The sequence below is a fragment of the Apus apus genome, chromosome 4 (genome assembly GCF_020740795.1).
Source record: "Apus apus isolate bApuApu2 chromosome 4, bApuApu2.pri.cur, whole genome shotgun sequence".
NCBI lineage: Eukaryota > Metazoa > Chordata > Aves > Apodiformes > Apodidae > Apus > Apus apus.
Window position 1 is genome coordinate 80,999 of NC_067285.1, and position 23,999 is coordinate 104,997.

General features: G+C 37.9%; 1 protein-coding gene across 1 annotated transcript in view; it reads right to left on the reverse strand.

Moving 5' to 3' along the window:
- The window catches only part of CFAP46 (cilia and flagella associated protein 46), a 64,917-nt gene that overhangs the window by 17,927 nt on the left and 22,991 nt on the right, over window positions 1-23,999 (reverse strand). The window contains exons 22-42 of the mRNA XM_051616636.1: window positions 23,419-23,600; window positions 20,415-20,546; window positions 18,544-18,709; window positions 17,326-17,410; window positions 17,081-17,219; window positions 16,375-16,558; window positions 15,804-15,963; window positions 14,625-14,815; window positions 12,511-12,636; window positions 11,628-11,777; window positions 11,100-11,248; window positions 9,630-9,728; window positions 9,243-9,372; window positions 8,137-8,283; window positions 6,036-6,236; window positions 5,058-5,164; window positions 4,327-4,509; window positions 3,408-3,543; window positions 2,419-2,607; window positions 1,510-1,695; window positions 642-779 (exon numbers count right to left, since the gene is read on the reverse strand). Coding sequence (XP_051472596.1) covers window positions 642-779; window positions 1,510-1,695; window positions 2,419-2,607; window positions 3,408-3,543; window positions 4,327-4,509; window positions 5,058-5,164; window positions 6,036-6,236; window positions 8,137-8,283; window positions 9,243-9,372; window positions 9,630-9,728; window positions 11,100-11,248; window positions 11,628-11,777; window positions 12,511-12,636; window positions 14,625-14,815; window positions 15,804-15,963; window positions 16,375-16,558; window positions 17,081-17,219; window positions 17,326-17,410; window positions 18,544-18,709; window positions 20,415-20,546; window positions 23,419-23,600 — 3,180 coding nt within the window. The remainder of the gene's footprint in view (window positions 1-641; window positions 780-1,509; window positions 1,696-2,418; window positions 2,608-3,407; window positions 3,544-4,326; window positions 4,510-5,057; window positions 5,165-6,035; window positions 6,237-8,136; window positions 8,284-9,242; window positions 9,373-9,629; window positions 9,729-11,099; window positions 11,249-11,627; window positions 11,778-12,510; window positions 12,637-14,624; window positions 14,816-15,803; window positions 15,964-16,374; window positions 16,559-17,080; window positions 17,220-17,325; window positions 17,411-18,543; window positions 18,710-20,414; window positions 20,547-23,418; window positions 23,601-23,999) is intronic.

Here is a 23,999-nt window from a genome sequence, read left to right on the forward strand (position 1 = left end):
TATAAAAAGTGTAGCAGAACAGTATTTAAATTCCAGAGCCATTTTGAAAAAAGGAATTTGCTGCCAATTCTCAGTAGTGTCTATTGATAGTTAACTATATTTAATACAAATAAACCCACTGATCTCTTATATCAGGTATTTACTGATTATAGTAGCAAGACTGTACATTCCTAATTCCTAGTGTGTTTTGAACTGCAGTAGTTAACAGAGAACAGCTCATCATACAAAACAACTTAAATTTTCTAAGAATTTTACAAATATTCTGCGACAGAAGTAACTTCTTTCTTTGTTCCCAGTCTGCAAAATGTTATGGTCCCTGCTGCTGGTTCATCTTGTCTTGCCTGCTTCATGGTCAATCATTGGGAAGCCACTGAAGGAGAAATTATTTCTTTCTCAGAGCAACTGGGAAAGCTCCATCAGGAGTTTCCACCGGATGTGTTGAAGGCCAAGACAGATACACAGCAGAGCAGTGATGGAAAGCAGTTTTTTGGGGGGTGTTCTGGAGATCTTTTCCTTTTTTAAGATCAAATTTGTTACAAACATTTTTATTATTAGTTCAAACAGAACTGACATGGTAAGGTGACTGTTAGATTTAGAAAGGAAACATTCAAATTCTAGTGCAAGCACAAATGCTGAGGTACCTTTAATTCCTGTATTTTCTTCCTATTCTTCTCATACTGACATTCATCAGCTGGCAAACAGCTGTCTGTTACTTCCTGTTCACTGCATTCTGCTGAAGTCAGGGAACTTTCTGCAATGTCTGATTTAGGTTCTTCCGACTCATCACAGTATAAAAATAAAATAATTAGTCATTCCTTTAAGCATGGCTGGCTTGATTTCTTTTGTGAAAGTTTAGGTGGAAATGTAACTCATCCTACAAGAAATCATCTCACTATATGAATCCCTTAATGGTGAGAGATTTAGCAATATTATCAGGCATCACAATTTCTTAGTATGTGATGATGACAATCATAAAGTGTGTGGGGTTGGAAGGGACCTTTAAAGGTCATCTAGTCCAGCCCCCCACGCAGTGCACAAGGACTTTGACTAGATCAGGTTGCTCAATGACTAACAGAAATTAAAAAGGTCCCCTATACAACCTTCAAGATTTTTCTTTTCTGATATTTGTCCTCATTCCATTTCTTCTGAACACCTTAATTCAAGACTCAACCAACTTTCCTTTTCTTAAATGGCATTTTTGAGATTGAGACCAACCTACCCAGCCTAGCTGTTAAGGCATTCAAGGAATTTTTTTTCCTCTTTTGAAAACAGGGTAATTAGCATATATCAGGAATGAATAAAAACATTATCTGCATGAGAAAGACACATAGGCAGAAGCATTTTTTAAAAATTACTTGGTTCAGTATACATTTCTAGTATGGCCTGTGTGGAATGTGCAAACCTAGCTCTACATGAAGAGCACTACGATCTGGGCGGACAGAGAAAAACGACTGTGGCAGACAAACTACACACAGGAAGGAATTTAATGCACAAAACAATGCATACCACACCATCTGGCTTCCAGTAAACGTCTGAATGTACAGGATCTGCGTTAATGGCAAGTAAACGAAGAGTTTTTCCAGCGAGATGCAGGCATTTGGATTTTATGTCAGGACAGCCCTGACAAAGACTCTGTAGGTTTGCTAACTGAGCCAGGGTGACGTGACCCACAGTGCGTTCCATGCACCTCCAAGCCTGGGAAAATACAGATTCATCTTTATTTACTGATCCGTATCCATGCATACAGAAAAACACTTTTTTAAGAAAAGGTAACATATATATTTACATACTAACACATTTGTTAAATGTGGTTGCACTTTCACCTACAAATGGCCTCTCTTTGGCAGGTATACAAATGTGTTACCTACTGATTAAAAACAAGTACACTGTGACATCCATCAGCAAACAACGGCCAGTGCTGAGGAAAACATGGGATAAGGAGGGGGTACCATGGAAAACGGTGGGGATACTGTGCTCTCCTGTGACAATATTTCCTATTGTCATTGTCAGGGACAGAATTACTGCTCTGTTCTGGTGGGGAATGGCTTATGTTTTCACTCATCAGCTTTGTTAGGCAGTTCTGCTCAAAACTAACTGTTCCAAAAAGAAGAGACAATAATGCAAAAAAGCCCCAAATCAATTATAAAGCTTCAGGTATTTTTCTCTGATAATCTTAATAGTTTTCAAGTCTCTGCATCTGAGAAACAAAATCTTTCTGAGAAAACAAAACCAAAATACTCCCAACAAACTACTCCCAAGACAAAAAAAACACTTCGACTTTCTTTGCTGCAAAATTACATTAATGGTCTGGAGACCCATTTCCTCAGTAGTGGAAGAAGTTCTGCTACGGAAAACATTACTGGAAAACTTCCTTATACCTTTTATATGCAAACCATAGGGCTAAATATTTTGTATTACCTGTTCTGTTGCATCATCTTCCATCATTCTCCTGATTAATGTCTCCACAATTTCATGAGGTGATGCTTCTCTCACTTTTTTAAACTTTTTCTCAGTAATAACAAGATGAAATATATCCAAAAGAATTTCTACAAGATTTATTTTCCTGTTAGCTAATTGCCTCATTATTGGAATACTAATATTTGTAGTCTGAAATACATAAGAAAGTAGAACTCTAATTTAAAACTATTTTTTCAAATTTAACTGACAGGAAGACAGAACGTTGAATTTCTTTTAACTAAAGAAGCAAACACTTTAACTGTATCACCTCAACATATATTACAAAGCAAATTAAAGTAGGGGCATAGAAAAAGAGCAGCTGGGTTTTTGCTTTTCATGTTTTGTGTACCTGGTACAAAATATCTACTTCCAAGGTGTTACAAGTGTGTACCTAAAACCAAAATTTTAATATTAATGGTTGTGGATGCTGCAGAAAAATACTTGCTCTTTCAAAAACGCAAAGCAGAAAAGAAAGCTGGATGGTAGAGCACAGTAATGGTACACACCAGCAAAGTAGGCTGCAGGCTTTCATTACCCAAAACCCATTATTTTGAAGACAGGCTTGCTTTATTTACATGATGTTCAGTGGAGTTTCTTTATTATCCTGATAAGTAAACACTTTATTGAAGAATTTAAAACTTGTGAGGTATTTAGAGAACTGAGAGTACCTCCAAATTTAGACTTTTCCTTTTGTAGCTAATAGATAAATTTTAGAATGAAATAAAGTCAACAAAGACCAAACAAATCCTCTCATTTCTGCTTTCTTTCTTCCCTTTTTAAACTGTAAACTCTTTTGGCATGCAAAGTTTCCTTCTACATTAAAACAATGCCTATCATTACATGAAGAGAATCTCATTTGGAGCTTCCAGGAATCACCCATGAATGAGTGAACAGTACAACTAAATTAGATTTATTTTCCATGAGCAGAAATAACCCATATATATCCATACCTCATTAACCGCAAACAAGCTACATACAGTATGAAACACCTCCTCTGATTTGGATACTGCCCTCTGAGCCAAGTTATAAGCCTCTAGGTAGTGATTATGTTTTTCTTCTTCATTTCTTTCCTGCTTGGCAATCATCCTGAAAAAATCCGCATAAACGCAAAGGAACAAACGTAGGAAAGTATTTATTTTTATGTCATTAAGACTATTAACATTCATAATAAAATAATCGTATTATACAGTATATTAATTGATTAAATAGATTGAGTAAATAGATCAATTTTATACAGGTGTTTTCTAAATGTTTAAATAACAAAATTCAACATTCATACATTATTTTTCCACCTTGGAACTGTACTTCTGCAACCCAAGGAGATGCCAAGACAGCAAGAGAAAGGCAGATCATATTCTAGAGTGTGTATTCACCAGGAACACAAGGGCAGAAGAGCCAGGTACAAAACTTATCTCAGTCGTTTTAAGGGGACATCTGGAAACAGGTGGAATCAAGGTACACCATGTTCTGCACTCCTGCTATTATAGCAATTTCTAGAGAACTGTTTCAACAGTAAGAATTGGACAAGCCTATAAACACTTCAGAATGTTTGCTGTGGCTGCCAAAATGCCTTTACAAATGGGAAGACAAAAAGCTGACTTAGAGACCTTGATACTTTGACCTCAAAAACAGTAAAAAAATCACTAGTAAATGTAAGATTTACTCTGCTTTCAGTGAAAAGAATTTTTGATTCTACAGTATTTTTCTGAATAAAGAATGAATCAAGAATGCAAATACACCTGTAATACCAAGACATAAAACTAAATCATATTCTCTGTTCCTACCCATCTTTCCTTAGACTATAAAAATGCACACAATACACTTCATGGACCATTTAAATAAAATTTTTCACCAGAAATATAATCTTACCTCTGAAGATTTGCATATTCCAGCAGTATCTCAGCGCTGCTGTTTTTATGCCCATAATGAAATAAGTCCTTCTCACTTTGAGCTAATTTATTGCAAGATTCCTGTAGCGTATGTGGCACTTGACAAGGCCCAGCATTAATTGCCATACAATCTTGCACAGAATGTATCTGAATAAGTGTTTTCCTAGGAATACAAGTTAAGACAGTCAGAAAGTAGAGGCGGTGTTTGGTATCAGACATCAGTAGTTGAACTGAGAAAACTATTAGTCTTCCCTTTCTTATCCACAAGTTTCACATTTCTGGAAGCAGAAGGAAGTGTGTTATATATTTTTCTCCTCTTACCAACACATTTTAAGCTCTCTGTATAGTTTCACCATAATAAGACTCTTGGATCATGGTGAGGAGAGAAGAAAGTCAATAGTGCAGACTACAATAGTGCTGTGGGAGAGACCTCTGCACAGGCAAATGTATCTTGCTCCTTTGGGTAACCTGCACCACGAACTACCCAAAACAGGTTGTGGTATCTTGACTAGCTTACCAGATTAAGAGGTAGCAGGGCCACGTACAAGAATGAAGAAACTGGAAATGAAATTCCAATTAACAAAAACCCACCATAAATTACTTATTTATCCACAGAATTCACCATACTAACTTAAATGGTAAAAATCACTATATATTTGTGATGTAGTTGCAAAATAGAGGCTGGACATATTGTAATGAAAAGACAGTTACCTGGCTTCAAGGGATGAAATTATAAAATCCAACTCTGATTGTCTGTTAGGTCTCTTCAGTAAAGCAGATCTGAGCACGTTCACAGTGTGCTCTACTACCTCACAAGCCTGCAGGTAACATCAAACATTTCAAAATTCTATTTCAAATGTCTGTGTATCACATAAAACATTAATTTAAAAAGCTTAAATTTTGAGCAGAACATGTTAAGTTTATTTCCCTAATATTTCCCCCAAATGACTGATTCTCAACAACTGTATGTAAGCCTGGAAAGTATGAGTTATTATCATATTGAGGTATTTTTATATGATCAAGTGAATGGAGCACATACCCACAGGCAGAAAACATGGAGCTGGACTCATTTTAGAGGTACACAGCAGAAGAACAAGGGACAACAGACCTTATCTACAGATTTATCCTTATAAAAATAATTGCTGCTGCAATAATGTTGGTTGAACAGGTGCAGGTAAAAAAAACAACAAAGCACCTCACACTTTAATTAATAGCTATAGTGGTTAAACCTTAGTAAATACTCTCACTGGTAACCAGGTATTTTGTCCTTCAACAATTATGAGCTCAGCCCATATAAAAATAATTCCTCTATACAAAACAGACTCCTACAGATTATAAAAAAGGAGGATCATCACAGACACAACAAGATTGTATTTATAATGAAACTCATGAAAGTCAAGGGTTGAACAGTAAATGGGTATTTTAATATTAAGGGTCAAATATGAAAAGGTTTTTAATAAATATATTTTATTTCTAGTATTATTTTTCAGAATTGAGAAATTGTTTGAAATGCGTAATTAACATTTTTTGAATGTACAACAGATCAAACATCATTAACTGCATTTCATGCCTATTTTTGCTTTTATTGAAATGCAAAGGCTGTAATAACATGTAATAAGATCTTTCTTCACTGCAAGAGAGGCACCACTGCTGCAAAACGCCCCCACCAAAAGGGAAGAACTTCCTTACCATGCTCTGTTTTCCTTTCCCCTCTTCTTCTAGAATTGCTTCTGTTAGAGCAAGAGTACTGTTGTACCAAAATTGTTCATTTCCTCCTAGAAGTTGTGCTTTCTCTAGGAGCACTTTGGCTTGACCATGGTTTCTCTCCAGGTTAGCCAGTACAGCAAGTAAGTACAAGCACCTGGAGACATCATAAAGGGACCCCAGCTCCTGCAAAGAAAGACACATGCCCTATGTATAGAAGATCCACTACTGCTATTTGTATTTACTTCTATTTATATTTTTAATTAAACTTATGAACAGGCACAGAAATAAGCAAATAGAATTTCCTCAATTATCTGTAGAATTTCTTAGTTATGCCTCCCATTACTTGATTTTTTTTTCAAAAAACATGAAGTGTCTAATTCATAGCAAGAACTTGAAATCTTCAAATATACTATATATTTTTTTCTATTCTCCTTCCTTCTTTCTAACCCACTAGTCACAGAAGCTGTTTTTCTATTACTTAGTATGTACATATGTGCTTTCATTTACTAGTATCTGCTGCAGAAATGAGGTGATGACTTTTTTTTTTTTTGCAAACTGGGATCTGGACACAGAACTCCAGTAAATACACAATGCTACTTTATGCTAGTTACAGATTCACTAGTGGCACAGATGTAAGAGACAAATATAGTGTACAGCACAGATCATAAACTAGCATACAAACATACAGGCAAGAGATGATATCATTAAAATTATTGTCCTCCCTAGTGCCTTTTGAACTTTCCTCAATGCACAATACTAAACTCATGCTTTTTAAGACACATGTATTATTAATGAATATATTATTAATTAATGCCATCCTGGGGTGCATGAAGAAGAGTGTGGCCAGCAGGTGGAGAGAGGTTTTCCTCCCCCTCAACCCTGCCCTGGTGTGGCCACATCTGGAGAGCTGTGTCCAGTTCTGGGCTCCCCAGCACCAGACAGACAAAACTCCTGGGAAGAGTCCAAGAAGGGTTACAAGGGTGACAAGAGCATCTCTCTTATGAGGAAAGGCTGAGAGAGCTGGGTCTGTTCAGCCTGGAGAAGAGAAGACTTAGAGGGGATCTTATCAATGCTTATCAATATCTAAAGGACTGGTGTCAAAAGGGCCAGATGCTTTCCAGTGGTGCCCAGTGACAGGAGAGGGGGCAATGGGCAAAAACTGGAACACAGGAAGTGCCATCTGAACATGAGGAAAAACATCTTTACTGTGAGAATGACAGAGCCCCAGAACAGGCTGCCCAGAGAGGTGGACTCTCCTTCTCCACACCCACCTGCGTGCCATCCCATGCCACCTGCTCTGGGTGAACACGTGCTAGCAGAAGGGTTGGACTAGATGATCTCCAGAGGTCCCTTCCAATGCCCATTATTCTATTACTTTTTGATTATTCATATATTCAAAGTATTCATGATTAATGCTAAATATACGTAGGCAGATTTTACTGACATGAAAAAAATTATTATGTGGAATAATAGGATAACAATTACATTTTTTAAAAAAGTAAGGCTTTATTGCAGTAATTCAGTTTCAGTAAACCGTATAACCAAGAAGTGAGCTATAATGGAGAATTTCTGTACTGTCAACCCTTGCTAATAATGAGATGGTGTGCATTTGTTTGGTGAAATATACACATGCTTATTTAATACAGGCCGGGATTTAATTAATACTTCAAGTGTCAGTGTTGTTTATCAAAACACAGCACCAAAACTGTCACAAAATTCAAAGTAATATGCCTGGACTTTCATATTATCAAAATATTGAGAGAATGGAGCTAAATGCTCTCTCTCTCTCTTATGAGAAAATCTTGAACATCCCTAACCAATTCTAACATACAAGGTTTGGATACAAATACATCTTCCCAGGTCACTGCAAAGGAGACAGGGATGCTGACACTACTTCAGTACCTGAAATAATCCTCAGACAATTCTCATAAAGTTGGACTTAAGTGCCATATAAATATATGCATGCCTTATGTATGTTGAAATTGGTTTTGCAATTTGATTATTATTATGAGCAATGACTGCATCAAAATTAACACTTTTCTTACACATTAATTTTTCTTTTCCTTTTTTATTTCTGATGTACCTGAGTTGCAGCATGGGCCTCTGAAAGCAGAAGTCTTGCTGGCTGATACAAGCCCAACTGAATTAGTACTTCAGCTTTTTCTATCCACAAGTGAGGGAAAGAAAGGGCACTCAAACCTTTTCCTGTTTCTGCGTTTAACTCAAAAACCTGAGAGATAACAAAATATTACACCTTCATAAATTTCAACGTAAACTAGATGGAATACATATTTTTATTAACTCTCATATTCAATTCCTGGTATATCCCACATATTTTATAACTTATCCATATTTTATAACTTTGAAATTCAATCTTGTACATGTTTACTGTGAGACATGTTTGTCAACACTCAAAAGGCATTCAACTAATTAGTATATGCTATTACAACTAATATTAGAAAGATTAATTATTTAGGATCACAAAGACTCAAGTTGATTTCTGATAATAACTAAAACAATCAAAAAGAAAAACTATTTGCAAGAGCTAAAAGAGGTGACTCTAGAAAGATCAGTAATGAGAAAAAAAAAAGATTTTACATGCACAACAATGGAAAAATACACAATCAGAGGATGGCTCCTATGGAGAAAATATGGCTATTCAAGAGAGCAAAGTGATATGATGGAAACAAGGACAGAACTGCCATAATAAAGAGGGAAGTGGGGGCAAGGTTTAAGAATATCAGTAAGGCAATCATCTTCCTAAAGAAGGGACAGAAAAGACAGCTGAAATATTTGCATGCCTTTAAAAAAACTGCACAAGAGGAGCAGAACAGCAGGCAGTGATGTAGCAGAGAGAGGAAGAGACCACGAGCCAACACAATGACTTTTGCTCCTTGGTCTCTTCCATTGATTTGACTAAGTTCCAAATTCTACTCATAGAAAACAAGTTTTACATTGTATGAATAGAGATTCTCTTCCTGTTGTTCCACACTACAAAGAACACACCAGGCAAACCCAGCCCATGTTCAGCTGGTGCCTGTCAGTTGAACTTAAGCAGTGTGCATTTCTAGTGATTTTTTGTGTTCATGTATTTCTGAAGAATAAAATTATTTAAAAGTAAATCAGCAAGTATGTTAAAATACAATGAGTAGAGTAATTTATGACAGAAACTGGAGTAGAAACAAAAACCTTTTCAGTTGAAGTAAGGACATTCTCCTCCCTACCGCCATTCGGCTGTGCATTTTCAAAAAATGGTTTTCTTTCTTCTGTCTTAGTATGTACAGTCTTCTCTTTTTTCAGTGCAATTGCTTGCCTACACCTAGATCACCAGACAGAAAACGTGAATCCAAATATATTAAAAAGTATTTCATAATGAAGTTTTGGGTAGTTACTCATCTTCACCATACGCTCTGTGGACAGATACAAACCAACCCGACGCAGTATTTTAGGGCACAGCTAATATACCAAATCTGTGTTAACAGATCATGTTTTTAAGTAATTTTTCACCCAACAACACTTATCAACTGTAGGGAATAAATGCCAACTCAATACAGCCTCTGCAGTGCAAATACATACATTGCTTGTTCTAATTTGCTGATGTGTGCTTCTCCAGCAGCTTTCTCGTGGTACAGAGATGCCCGAGTCAGTTTTAGGTCTGAACATATCAGGGCAATCCTATGGAATAAAAATAAGAAACAATCACAACATAAACACGTTGTATATAAAGAGAACATATTCTGTATTTGTCAATCCTCCCTTCTTATGTTTTGATTAATATTGGCAACAACACTTAACTTAAGAAGGTGGAAATGCAGTAGCTGAAACTACCAACTGACAGAGGCCACGGAACATCAGGATGGTTTGGGTTGGAAGGCACATTCTGAAGATAACCCAGTCCAACCTGCCATTGGGCAGGGTGTCTGTCACTAGACCAGGTTGCTCAAAGCCATGTCCAACCTGACCTTGCACACTTCCATTGAGGGGGCATCCACCAGCATTTCCAGTCCATTCATCAAGCGCATGTCTCCAATTTAGTGGCAAAAGTACAAAAATATTTATGATACGGTCTTGCTGCAGCAAAACACCCCATATGCGTGTGTGTACTAACCTGCTTTCCTGTACTGAGCAAAGAGTAATATATTTATGTAAAGCTATCTGATCATATAGAAGAATTAGGTCATAGATCTAAGTAAAGTACCAGGAAATAAAAGCAAATCTTGAGGAGTCAACAAAAGAAATTGTCTGGCAAAGCTTGGCTGCAAATAAACTTCCTACTAGCAAGTAATTTTTAGTCTTGCAAGACAGTAAGTCAGTAATCAATTAACAATCCAGATAAACACAAATACATATTCATGCACAAATACTTATCTGTTCTGTTATGTGGGATCAGTTTCAGACATTTAAAAAATACACTATGTGGCATTTCATAAACTACTGGGAATTAAGAAAACAATTACTGTTTATAACTTAATTATTAAGCAAACATTATGCAATATATTTAAAAAAAAAGCACAAGGAAATGTTTTAACTAAAACAGTAATACATTGCCACTGCATGTTTATTAAATATTTTGGAATAAAACCTTTTATAATTAATCACAATAAAAATAATGTTATGATGATCACAAAGGCAAATTTCTATAAAAGAGCATGCTCTTATTGGGAACATTTATTTGGATTTTTGAGCTAAAGACAATAAATTTTTGATGCAAGATGGGAGTCTTTCCAAAACTTAAAAGATAATACTTTTTTGACTTTTTTTTGGACTTCACTGCTTTCATTTGGGTGACAATAAGGCATCTTTCATACCTATCCTCATGGAGATCATGTTTAGTAACAGATACATTTAGTGGCTTTAATTCCACAAGCAAAGCAATTCAACAAAGCTCTTTTAAACTGTATTAAAAACGAATGAAAAGAAATAAAAAACATTACAAGTATAAAACAAGAAGTCACAAAAAAGCCTTTTTACTATTTAGGGAAGTATTAATGGATGGTCCACTCCATTCAGTTTCTCTTTCATTTAAAATAAATTAAGGATACAAACCGAAGGTGATAGAGATTAGACAGACTTCTACATTCCACAACTCCATTAGCAATAACTTCAGCTAGCTGAAAGATGGGAAGAATCAAGTGGGGGCAAAAAATTTTCTGCAGTTCTTTAGACAGAAGATCCATAAAATACAAAGTGTAAGTCTGAAAAGAAATTTAAAATTACATCAGTATTATAATAATTTTGTAGAGAATAATTTTTAAATTAATGATTACATCTTCAGTTCCAAACTTTAATAAAATAAAAATAATAAAAAATTAAACAAACTTTGAAGCTGAAAAAGCAGCTAGGTACACCGAAAGCCAGAAAATTTATTCTGCAAGTAAAGTTCATTTCAGAATGCAGAGGGACAGACAAACATTTTCTGAAGCATTAGCAAGTACTACAAGAAAGGATTTCTGACAACTCTGTGAACACACTCGTTATCACACAGACAGAAAAACCAAAATGCAACAGAGTTCTCTGCTACTAATATCTTTCCCCAAATAATAAGTACTCTGGAATTCTGAAGAGTGTACTTACAGGTTTTGGGAAATTATCCCAGTTAATGCCATGGATATTTGTTTGCTGTTTAAAAGCCTCTCTAATTTCACTGGGACAGTCATAATGAGCCCATCCTTCCACATTTGCTGGTAAGGTAACTGCTGATCCTCTCACAGAAGAAGCTTCAGCCTGTAATAAAAAAATATGGACACCTATGAGGCCAGATTAACACTCTTGTTTGTATTACATTAATTATTAAAGCCTGGTGCCAACTTTGATCAGGGAGACTTGCTATACATGTTCCCAGGAGGTTGCTGGACCTTCTCCTCTCCAGCAGGGACACCTGCCAGAGAGATAAATGCTCTAGAATTAAGACTCACCCAGGGACACCAGCTGTGGCCAGGCAAGGGTGAGAGATATTAATTGCCTTTATTAGTGCACATAACAGTAAGGAATTATTCATCATCAAGTTTTAAATTTTAAAATTCTAGAATCCCATTAAAGTTAATAATTAATATTCTAGGCCTAGTACTACACTTGATAATAACTTGCCAACATTTTAATGGTTAACACCTTTATTGTTTGACCCTTTATTTTATTAAGACACCTGCATTCTGACCTTAGCTTCTGTTCCAATCCCCCAATTTTCCTATAATTTGACTGTGTTTGTGCCTTTTAAAGGTTCAAGACCCTGGGTTTCAGATGGAGTAAATCTCACTCAGTGCATGCAGCTCTTGTCAGCCACCCCATCCCATCCAGGACAGGAGGACACACACAGCATGAGTGCAGGCAGGACACAGAGACTCCCAGGGAATCCTGCACAGATTACCAGCCTCCACATCTGCAACACTTAGCAAACAAGCACAGGAAAACATCTCTTACAAAGAGATGATTGTTCTAATAGCACAAAAGGAGTTCTTACTTGTTTCTCTTTCTTTTTGTCTTTCCCCTTTTTAGGAACACTTTTTGACCCTGATTTCTGAGGAGCTGTAAGTTGTGAAGACTTTGATAATTCTTTTGCAATCCGTCCTGATGCTGACAATGATACCTAGATAATAAAATAATTACAGTTACCTATTTTCAGTGTTCAGTATCAGTAACAGTATCAAATTCTAGTGATAATTATTCACTTTAAGTCACTATCTACAGCTATTAAAAACTGTCTCATACCATACATACTATGTTTACGAGCTTTCTTCAGAAAACTAAAATTTCAGCTTCCTGTATGCTCACATCATATGTCCACGTATTTAAGATGATGATGACAATGCACTTAAGCAGCTGAACTGTCAGAAGATCCCATCATCCCTGTGATAAATACTGCTGCTACTTTTTTAACCCATATGGTTGCAATTTTTTTTTTTCCCAAGTGCTAGTCTAGATTGCTTAATCTTCTACATGGGACAAATTTAATATCAAAGTAATCTGGAAGACTGCAAAGAGCCACTCTGTTGTTCTTCTAGATTAGTCTTCTGTAACACTCCTAATGAGTGTTATATAAAATCATTTCTAAATATTTAAGCATATAAAAGCATCCATTGAAAACTTATCTGTGCATGCAATAGCAGAGCTTCTGATCTTAAAATTAAAAAAAAAAAACAACCAACAGATTAATTTGCAAATATGAATATATTTTGCTGGAGGGATCAAGAGTAGAACACAAAATATAAATAAAAAACAATGCTGGATGCTGCACAACTTGTGAAACTTGCAAATTAAAGGCAACACGTCTTAAAAAAAGTCAGATGCAGCTGATCTGGCCTGGATTAGCCAGGTTTTATTATCTTCTACTGAGCTAGTTCTGGAGTCCTAAGACCTGAGAGCCTGCTTTAGAAAGGGACACCTGCAGTCAAGTCTGCTTTGCTTTGTGCTCCAAAGCAAGGTTGAGGAGTACCACAGCACTTTCATGCCTTTCATGCCACATGGTTATTCTTTTTCTTTTCAGCTGTAAACATGAGTGCTTAGAATGACTGCCATTGTCCTACAACTGGCAACAAGAGCTGCATTAACTCTTTAATTTTTCAATTTTTAGTAGTTTATTCCAACAGCAATACTCCTTTCAGGTATTTTTTCTCTAGTAAGATGCTCAGACAATCAGGTCCAGGGTATTAAAAATTATGCTTATGTAAAATCTGAATATATCAATATTCAATGTTCCTTTTTAAAATTCCTCTCTTCCATCAAATGTTAAAGAGGCTAACCTGCTTTCACAATGAAAACTTGATCATAATTACCACAGAAGTAACAAACTGCAGACTTTTACCATCAATTGAAATAAAATCCTGCACAAGCTGTACCTTACCTATCTAGTTGATACCACACATCTGTAGCACTAGGATTATTTCTACTAAGACTTCACTATTATTAAGTATAGATTTACTCCCTTTAAATATTGACTCATTGACTCATATTTAACGTACAATTGTTTTTCTATGTTTTTTGCTATGATTTGCAATAGCCATTTAAATTAGGCATTCATACAAATGAGGAATGAAATAAATTTTGATTTGAAATGCTGTAACAAAGTTACTAGAGAATGACATGGGGTGAACACTGCCTTGCCTATACTTTTTCCCCAAAACTTAGCAAACAAATGAACATCTCAATTTGATTTAACTGTCACACAACTCCTTTCATCCTAACAACAGCCCATGTCGTTCAGCCTAAGCGAAGATCCACCTGTAACCACCATTCCTTAGAACTGTCAGCAATGCCTTCAGCATATTTTCTGCCACTACTGATTCTTCAACGGATTAAAAATACTAAAGTTTAGAATCTTTTGCATGAAATGTATGAAATTACTCCAGAGAAAAAAATAGGCCACCACTTTTATTCTTTATGTCTCTTCTCTATTTTCCTGAGAGAAACAATTTTATCATTTAATCCTTCAACCTGAGAAAATATTCTAACTATACCATAAAACTGGAAATTCTAAACCACTAGTTAAAATACGAAACAGTTGGCACCATAAGTACAAAAGATAGCTTGAAATACACTGGCCACATTGTCATACACTGTCATGTTACACAATCTCACCTGCCAGATCCGGAGGACACAAGCATGTGCCATCAAACAGTGCTGCTGATGCAAAGGAGAACTATGACCAGAAATTACAGCCATTAAAGTCTGTGCTCTAAATAAAGCTTCCAGTTGTTTAATATTATTCAAATCTTCCAAATTAATTTGGGCCAAGGTATCCTTTGCTCCACTGTCTACTGTCAAATTTTCTGTGGGCAAAAAAAATGGAATAGTGTTTTTTTCTCTTAGAAAACAAACAGAATGCTCACAGTGACAGTATTTTAAAAATTTATTCAAATTTTAAAATTTCTGAATTGAAAAATGAAAATATTTCTGGAAAACAACCCAAAGCCATGGAAATTCATATGCATAAGATGTTCTTCTCATGGTGATGCAATGCTACTTGTACCATGTTTTCAATGAATAATGTAACAGCTACGTATATTTAATGATGCAAGTCTGACACAGAAATGAAATCCACAGCAAGCACACTTTAACTATGTCTTCTTGAAAATAAATCTGTAATAAAGATGGTCTAACTTAATTACTTTAGCCACGTCAGTGCTACAGTCAAATAAAAAATCCTCTTGATTCTGATGCAATAGTTTCTGTGGTGACCGGAGACCTACTCTAGAGTATTGTGTCCAGTCCTGGGTCCCACAAACCAAAAAAAGATGCAGACAGACCAGAGATGCTGTCCCAATCACTGGCAGCTTTCAAGACACACCTGGGCAGGTTCCTTTTGGTTTACACTAAGTTCTGAAAAAACTTGCTTGAAACATAGGCTGTGTAAAACATCCAGTAATCATAAGCAACCATGTGAAACTGGGTGTTCATAAAGAACATGTACAAGTTTTAAGTTGCCATAGGGCTGTAAAAATACCTAACATAATCACCAACAGAAAAGTAAGAACAGAACATTGCTACTGTGAGTTTAATCAAATGCGTGATACTACAGACCCTGAACATTTATCTTTTTGAATGTAAACGCCAGGAGTGCTTGTCTTTTCTACCTGGGGCAGGTCTCCATGGCATGACACAGAATGCACAGATGTATTTATGCCAGCCTTGAACAAATGACAGTGAATACTGGAGAAAGTCCAGCCAAGCTGGTGCCATTCTTTGTGCTGTAAATTAGAAATGTCCCTTTATTTGCTGCTGAGAAATTCCGCTGAAGGATATGCACCTTTTACATACCTTCTTCTCGTGAAGATTGCATAGAAGACTTCATGTGCAGCAAGAGATCTACCACCCAGTTCAGCGGTTCAAGAACATCCTTGAGGGGAAACTGGTTACAATATAACCACTCAGCAAACTCCATCAGATAATCAACTTTCTGCCATTCATTTTCTTGTTTCTATTGAAGTAACAAAAGAAGAGTTAATTTATATTTGCTGATGTAAACCATCAAAACTATATTCAAAAGTTCAATGTAGTCTTAAAAGAAGCAAAAAATAGTAATTTGACAGTGAGCAGTTTCATTGGCATCACATAATCAGAGTTAGACTAAACTGAATGTAACACTGGCTCTACCATTTACTCATTTCTCAAAACTTCTTCTCTCACACAAGAGCCAAATGAATTTTTAGTGGATACCAAGCTTCAAGTTTATACAGGTTTCCAACTGAAGAGCAATCTCCAAGTTATAAAAAGGAATGGTCAGGAACACAGCCTTCCTACCCGTTCAGTTCTATACTTCACAGAACTGGCAATCCCATGATTGGAAGAAATCTATCAGCATCTGAACATCCAATACAAACAGACAAACCTGTAAAGCTGTGATTGCATTTTGAAAACAGCTCAACTGTCCAACAATACTTCTGGAGACTGCTACCAAATGACGCCATATTCGTGACAAATAATCTTCACTTTCATCTTCAAATTTCTGAATGTCCATCCTAAAACTGCGTCCTAATCTTGCCTTTGTTGTAGCCATGTGTTTGAAAATCAGGCTAGAAAAAGGCCGAAAACATTGCAAATTACTTGCATCTGTAGCTGTAAAGTAACTTTGTGAGTAGGATAGACGTGCTAGTTTTTATCAGTATAGTGCAGATGGAAAGTTCATAAACTGACATAAAAAAAGGCATAAATCTTGTAACTCAAATAAGACTATGTAAACCATATAGTAGATAATTTAATTTCCATTTAAGGTAGATGGGTTTACAGATAGGAAAATTAACCTTTCTGCTATATAGCCACATTTCATGCACCTATTTTCTTGGAAAAGGTACTGCTTACAGGCAAGTGTTACAAAATGAAATTTACAAATATAATTAATCTATTAGTCATAAGAAACACTGCCAATGTATTTCTTTTTTATCAAAGAGACACAGTAGTGTTTTCTGCTACAAGAACTGACAGGCTGACAAAAAGTTATCAAAATATTATTCCAATATAAAACAAAAAAACCCTCAGTTTTATACTTCTCCAGAATCAAGATGCTTATTTTAACAAAAATAAGTCAACCAGCTTACAGCCTGTGTCTTGTCTGAGGCAAAACTTGAATAGCTTCATCCAGGACTTTTAGTGCTGCCTTCCAATCACTTTTATCAGCATATATGTGGAATAATAACCCATATAAGGAGGTTCTTAATGTCAGATCTTCCTCAGCACCTTTGAAGTACATTCCAATAATTAATATACTGCAGAATTAGAATAATGGTATTACAAAATACTGGGTCTTTTTTCTATTACCAGATCAAAAGAAGGAAGAACGTGCCTGCAAGAAAGCATCCAGCTGGTATCCCAGTACTTTGAAAATCCTTTGTAGCCCACTGATGCAAGGGCAACATCTCTTTCTTCTCCTAAAAAGAAAAAAAAAGAAAACAAGAACAAGCCCACAGCCCTTGATCTATTGGTTAACATGTGCTAGAGCTGGTCCAGAGGAGGCTATGAGAACCATCAGAGGGTAGTACACCTCTGCTATGAAGACAGGCTGAGAGAGTCGGGGTTGTTCAGCCTGGAGAAGAGAACGTCTGAGGAGATCTTTCTGTGGCCTTTCAGTATAAAAAAGGGTATTACAAGAGTGATGGAGAAGGACTTTTTACTGAGGCACATAGTGCCAGCCCAGGGGGCAACACTTTTAAACTGAAAGAGGGAAGGTTTTGATTGGAAATATGGAGGTTTTTTTTTTCCAGTGAGTGATGAGACACTGGTAAGCGTTGGCCAGAGAAGTTCTGGATGCCTCAGCATTGGAAGTGTTCAAAGTCAGGCTGGACTGGGCTTTGAGCAACCTGCTCTAGTCAAAGATGCCTCTGCCCATTGCAGGGGGGTTGGACTAAGCATCTTTAAAGGTCCCTGCTGGGCTGTGGTACCAACTTAACCACATATACATAATGAAACATTCATTTTCATTGTTTTTAAATAGATGGTCTCTGCAAATAACTAAACCTTTACAACTGTGCCTACGGGCAACTGCTATTAGATATCCAAACACTGTCAAAGTGCCATTAAGTTTAAAATCTTCACTGTGTTTCCAGGTACTCATCAGTTCTTTCTCCTACATATCCAGAATTAAGCAGACCAGTCACCAACTCTGACTATTTGTGATTTATATGTGGCTTGAGGAGAAGTCAAAATTAAGTTTTCTATTCTTGTACTACATTGCTTGATGATCTGAGATACAGACTCACATTGGTACCACTGCACTTGAATGCAACAGTTATTTAAATCTTTCATGCTCTAACTGAAATTGTGGAAGTCCATGGGAAAACTCCCATCAGTTTCACTGACATGTAAATCAAATTTAGAAAGAGAAATGGACCAGCTCCAGGGAATTTTACAGTAAGAAAAGTTGTAACTTTGTAGGGATGTTTCGGTGTGCACAAGAAATTCCGTATGGAAGATGTGTTACACAATACACATCACCTACACACTGTTTCAGAGGGATGGCTTCCAAACACAAGCACAATTAACAACACCTGTGAGATATTCTTACCTGTTTCTTTTCAGATTCTGCTTTAATTATATTCCTCAGAATTATTTCAGTAGGTTCTTTAAACTGCTCTCTGTCACGTGGAGATCCTAACAAAGGTAAACAGGTATTCCAAAAGTGTCTAGCTGCAAACATCACCAGGGAGTAATTTCTGGCTTCACCTGCATACCTGAAGAAATACAACTTAATGAAGGAAAACAATCACACTCTAGCCAAAATAAAGGATTTTACTTCTACAAAAATGCACTTTCAAGTGATCTAGGTGTCACCACATAGAAGCTCAGCAGTGAGGGGTTAGCATATGATAAAAGATACTTTGCATTTTCACATACAAAACACCTTCACACATTCAGAAGCAGCAGCAATAAATAGATTTTGCATAGTACAGTACCACTGTAACACACCACAAATGCCTCTAGGTGAATTCAAAATGTTTTGAGCATATTCCATGCAAATGTTACTTTGAATTCATAAAATTTAATAATTCTCCAGATTGTGATACCTCAGAGTACCTACTTGAGTAAGCAAAAGCTTTGGAACTTAGCTAAAAATTACAGATTGGTATTAAACAATTACACATTAAATAGTTTTGCTATTTTCAAAAAAGCCATTTTTTAAAATCTGGCAACCTTTGTAATTTTCTCCCAGGTGCAGTTTCAGGATTTTTGGAGTCCACATGCTCACATACCTTATGTCTTAACACTAGACTTATTAAGGTCTAGTTTTTGCTCACCACATTTTTTTCTTCTGTTGGAATGTGTTGAACTACATATATACACATATATATGTATGTTCAATCCTTCCTGAAAAAGTGCTTGTCATAACATGCAAATTTAAGAAAAATATGGGTTCATCCACAACGTGACATCACCTTAAGAGTTCTGTTACACCAGCAAGTCTGTCTTCATTCATCTCTCTTTTTAACGATCAATGGAAGGCACAAAGTATCACAATGTTAACAGCCTCACCTTGGCCATCACATGTTCATCTTCTCTGCGTTCTAATTGCCTGCTTTTGCTCATTAATTTATTTCTTCCAAATAGCAAAGGATTCATACCAATGTCATGCATCATCTATAACATACACCTTTTCCTGCCCACTCATTATCTAAAGCAATCCTTCTGCACAGCTCCCAATATTAACACGATGCTCTGCAACAACAGAGGCCAGGGAGTGAGAGGCTGAGGAGCAGCTCTGCTGAGGGGCACGGGGTCTTGGTGTAGAGCAAGCTGAGAACCAGCCAGCAGTGTGCCCTGGCAGCAGCAGTCATCAGCATCCTGGCTGTACTAAACAGAACAGACAAGAGACAGAGGGAACTGATCAGCACCCTCTTCAGACCACATCTACACCAGTGCATCTAGCTCCCGGCCACTCTGCACACATCAGACATGGACAAACTGCCAGGAGCTCAGTGGAGGGACATGAAGGTGATCCAGGCCAAGAACGGGCATAAATTGATATAAGAAAGGTTCAGAGCGGATATAAGCGGGAACTTTTTCCCCATCCATCCAGTGAAGCAGAGGAGGTCACTCACAAAGGTCGCACAACCTCCGTTCCTGGAGGTTTTCAAGACCAGGCTGGATAACACCCTGGGCTGGCCCTGCTTTGAGCAGGAGTTTGGATCAGAGCCCTTCTGAGGTCCCTTCCAACCAGACTTTCCTACAACCCTATGGCATTACAGGATCAGCTATGTGGAACACATAGTGCTTGGTAACTTGATCAAACTGTAAAAATCTGACAAACCCTTTGTTAAGCATTTCAGCTCACAACTATTTTGACTTTTAACAGTCTTGGGAGGGAATACGTTATCCCCAAATCTCTAAATAAAACTTTAGGTCTGTTTTACATCAGTTTTCTCTCAAACTAAAACATACCTGGCACTCTGAACAAAGGCTTTTGATGCAGCTACACGCAAATGTTTTCTTCCATTCCAGTTTTCCATGATGCTCTTCCCTTGCATACAGGCAGCAGTGCTTAACAGTTCTTGTCTCAATCTGTTACCAGGCCTGAATAAAGGCAAACAATTCAAGAAGTGATAGTCTTACAGTCTAAGAACATCCTAGCTCCTGTTACTGATGCTTTCAAGTTGCTACTAAATAGATGTCCCTAGCCTTGGAAGTTACTAACACTTCTATTGATTTTATTTTTTAAAATCAGAAAATGCTTGAAACACTGAACGTTTTGTGAAAAGATATCAGAAATAAAATATCTTTTTTACAGCCCTAATGAAAATAACTGTGAAATCAGGTTTAAAAAGTAGTATCAGGTTTAAGAAGTATTAGCAAGGGGAGAAAATAGATTTGGGGTTTTCTCTCCATTATTCAGTACTGTACATCAAAGAAAACATGAGCCCAAAGTCCAACTTACATGGCAAGCAACTAAAAACAGAAATAGGGAAAAACAGGCAATTTTTTAAATTGGTCTCACTTATGTCTGCTAAAGTGTGCACGGGGCTCTGGAGAAAGAAGTTTGGATCATTTTCCACTACATTTAAAAGAGAAGAATGTAAATTTCAGTCCCACCAGTTACTCAGTTAAAAATAAGTAAGAAAATTAATTTGGTATTTTTTGTTAACAATGGTATTTTTTTAAGTCTAAAAGTAACATGATTTGCAAGATTTTTAAAAATGTCTTATTTACAATGTGCAACCATATACAAGAAAGGTGAACATTCTGGCTGGCCCAGTTCCTACCCTGTGGTGAGAACTAACATGCAGTTACAATTTCTGTTCAGGAGAGGACACCAGTGTTCTACAGTACAATTAACAACAAAAAAATGTTAAAAATAAATATTTAACCCTTCTTTGTCCTGAAGTTGTACTTTATCACAGGAAGACTAAATCTATCTTCCATTTCTCTGGAAACAAATCAACACTACATTTCTTTGACAAAGTTTCATACATTTTACCATCCACTAGTTTGCAGATTGCTAGATATGCTGCAAGTATTTTCTCAATTTCTGATACGTTCTGAAATTAAGTATTTTATATTAAGATATCTTATTTGGTTTTAAATGTTTTTCCCCATGTAGCAAACAACCATGAACTTCAAAGAACAGATTTATTTAAAAAAAAATTTTCAGAGAGAAAAATGAACAATAAATTATATTAAAAGTGTGTCACGTTTGTTTCAAACTTCCTACATTCCAACAAGTTGTTACTAAATGGAATTGATTCCTTCCACCTTTGATAAAATTACATTCTGGTTTTGGAGGAAATTACATTTTAAAAAAAGAAGGATCAAAGGATATCCCCTTTTTATCATAAAGGACCCCATCAAGAGATTAATTTATATGCAAAACCTATCTTTTCTTCTTTCCTTTGAGATCAAAGTTTTAAATTATCAGTTAGGTAAGACTTTGGGCTTTTAAAGAAACAAGTTTCACTCCTGTTGCGCCCACATGCACAGGCAGCAGCACAGACCATCCAGCCTGACCCCAGGGCCAGGAACGCAGGAGCCACCACCTCTCCTCACTGCCAGCTCCACCTCCATGAGCTGTGCAGACCCCGTCTCCTTCAGCCAGGCCAGCACTGCATCCCCTCCCCTTCCCACCGGCAAAAGAACCAGAATAACCTCCTTTCTGCTTAGAAATTACACCGGTGTGAAAAGACCAGGACTGCCAGAGACCCTGTCAGAAAAGCCGTGCTCCCCAGGAAGACACTCAGGTGCATGTATCGATGACCTGCTGACTCCTTTGGGTAAGAAGGTTGATGGATCTTCCTGGCCTGAGGCCAGTCACAGCCTGCACCCCACGCTGCCCCTCGCCAGCTGTGAAGGGCCGGGCTGCCCCTCACACCAACACAACACCACACGCCCTTCAGGGCAGCACCCAGAACCGACTTAAAATGGCTGCTCCGTCAGGCGCTTCAAACCCTCGCCTGTCCGCGTGCCTCCTCTGCCACAAAACAGCAACCTGGACTCCGTCAGGGAGTAGCCAGCTGCCAGCAGGAGCAGTGCCGGGAAAACCGCAGCAGCGCTGGGAACAGCAGCCTGCCCAGGGGCAGCAGGGCGGGAAGAGTCCCCGCCCGACCGGCAGGGAAGAGCCAGGAACGAGAGGCTGGCCAGCCGGGCACGAAGGAGCGAGTCCCCGACAGCCACAACGGAGCTGCCTGCGGGCCGCTCGCTGCCGCTCTCTGGAGGGGCAGTGAACCTGCTGCTGCCTGCCTTCTGGGGCTTTGCCTGCTCCTTGGGGGTTCCTGCTCACCTGCGGAACCTGCCCGCTGCTGACCCCTGCGCTGAGACTTCCCGCCACCCGCGGGTCCTAAGACCGGGCTGCAGGGGAAGTCATCCGCACCTAACACAGAAACACCTAGCCCATCTGAGGCGCCAAGCAAGGGATTGCATTTTGGTATCACTCCCTCCCAGAGGTGGTCCTGCTTGGCTTACCTCCACACAAACCACAACCCTACACGGGACAGGCATCGGGCATATCCCTCCTTCCTCTTCCCCCCTTAGACAATAAGAGTTAATCTGGGTGTGTAAATAATAAGGTGTATTTCCCCTAAATTGTGTAAAGTTCCCTAGTAAACCGTTTTCATCCGTTAAACGGTAAACCTGCGGTCAGTCTCAGCTGGCGGGCAGGTGGGAGGCGTGACTCGGGATGCACCTCACAGGGCAGCCCCTCGAGCAGGCCCCTCGGCTCCTCTGACACGCTCTTCCAAGGCGAAGCGTGATTGCACATCCTGACAGATCGTGCCGGTTCGCGACACCAGCTGCGCTGCAGAGTTCAGCTGTGCTTTCACCTCTAACCCTGTAGCTGCTTTGTAAAAAGATTCTGTCACTTTTGACTGTGTGATCCAGATGCATTTCCCCTATATACACTTTCTTCAAAACTTATCTCAGGGACACCACAGTATCATGCAAAATTCCATGTACTTACGTGTCATATTCCTTAATATCTCTACTGTGGCAAAACCCCTTGTCTGATTGCAAGACCCTTCTGGCACAAGTCATCACTGCCTCATAGTCATGGGATATGTATGCAAAATATGCAAGTCGTGCCAGTGCCTGCACCTCCACTAAGGAATCTGACCAACTGCATTCCAAAGCCAGTTGCACTAACTGGAAACAAAACAGAAGACAACAAAGGAACAATAACAGAAGTGAAAAAAAGTGTTCATGGTCTTTTACACATCACTTAGATACTTCAGCTCTACCTCTCACACAACTCACCCGAACATGGAGCAAGTCCATGACACAGTGATACAGATAACCTAGCAAACCAAAGAGTGACAAGAACCATCAGAATACACAGCAGAGCAGCATCGCTCACCCTGTAGCGAGTCTTACAACAGTGCATGCAAATCCAGCTGTAGGTCTGCATGCATTTTTGGCAGGCAGGATCTGCCAGGACTTACACGTCCTCAGTCCTCCTCTGAGTACCAGTGGAACAAGACTTCAGTAATTCAGAGCCATTTTAGTAAAGCCAAATGTAAGAATGGGAGACAGAACTGGTTTTAC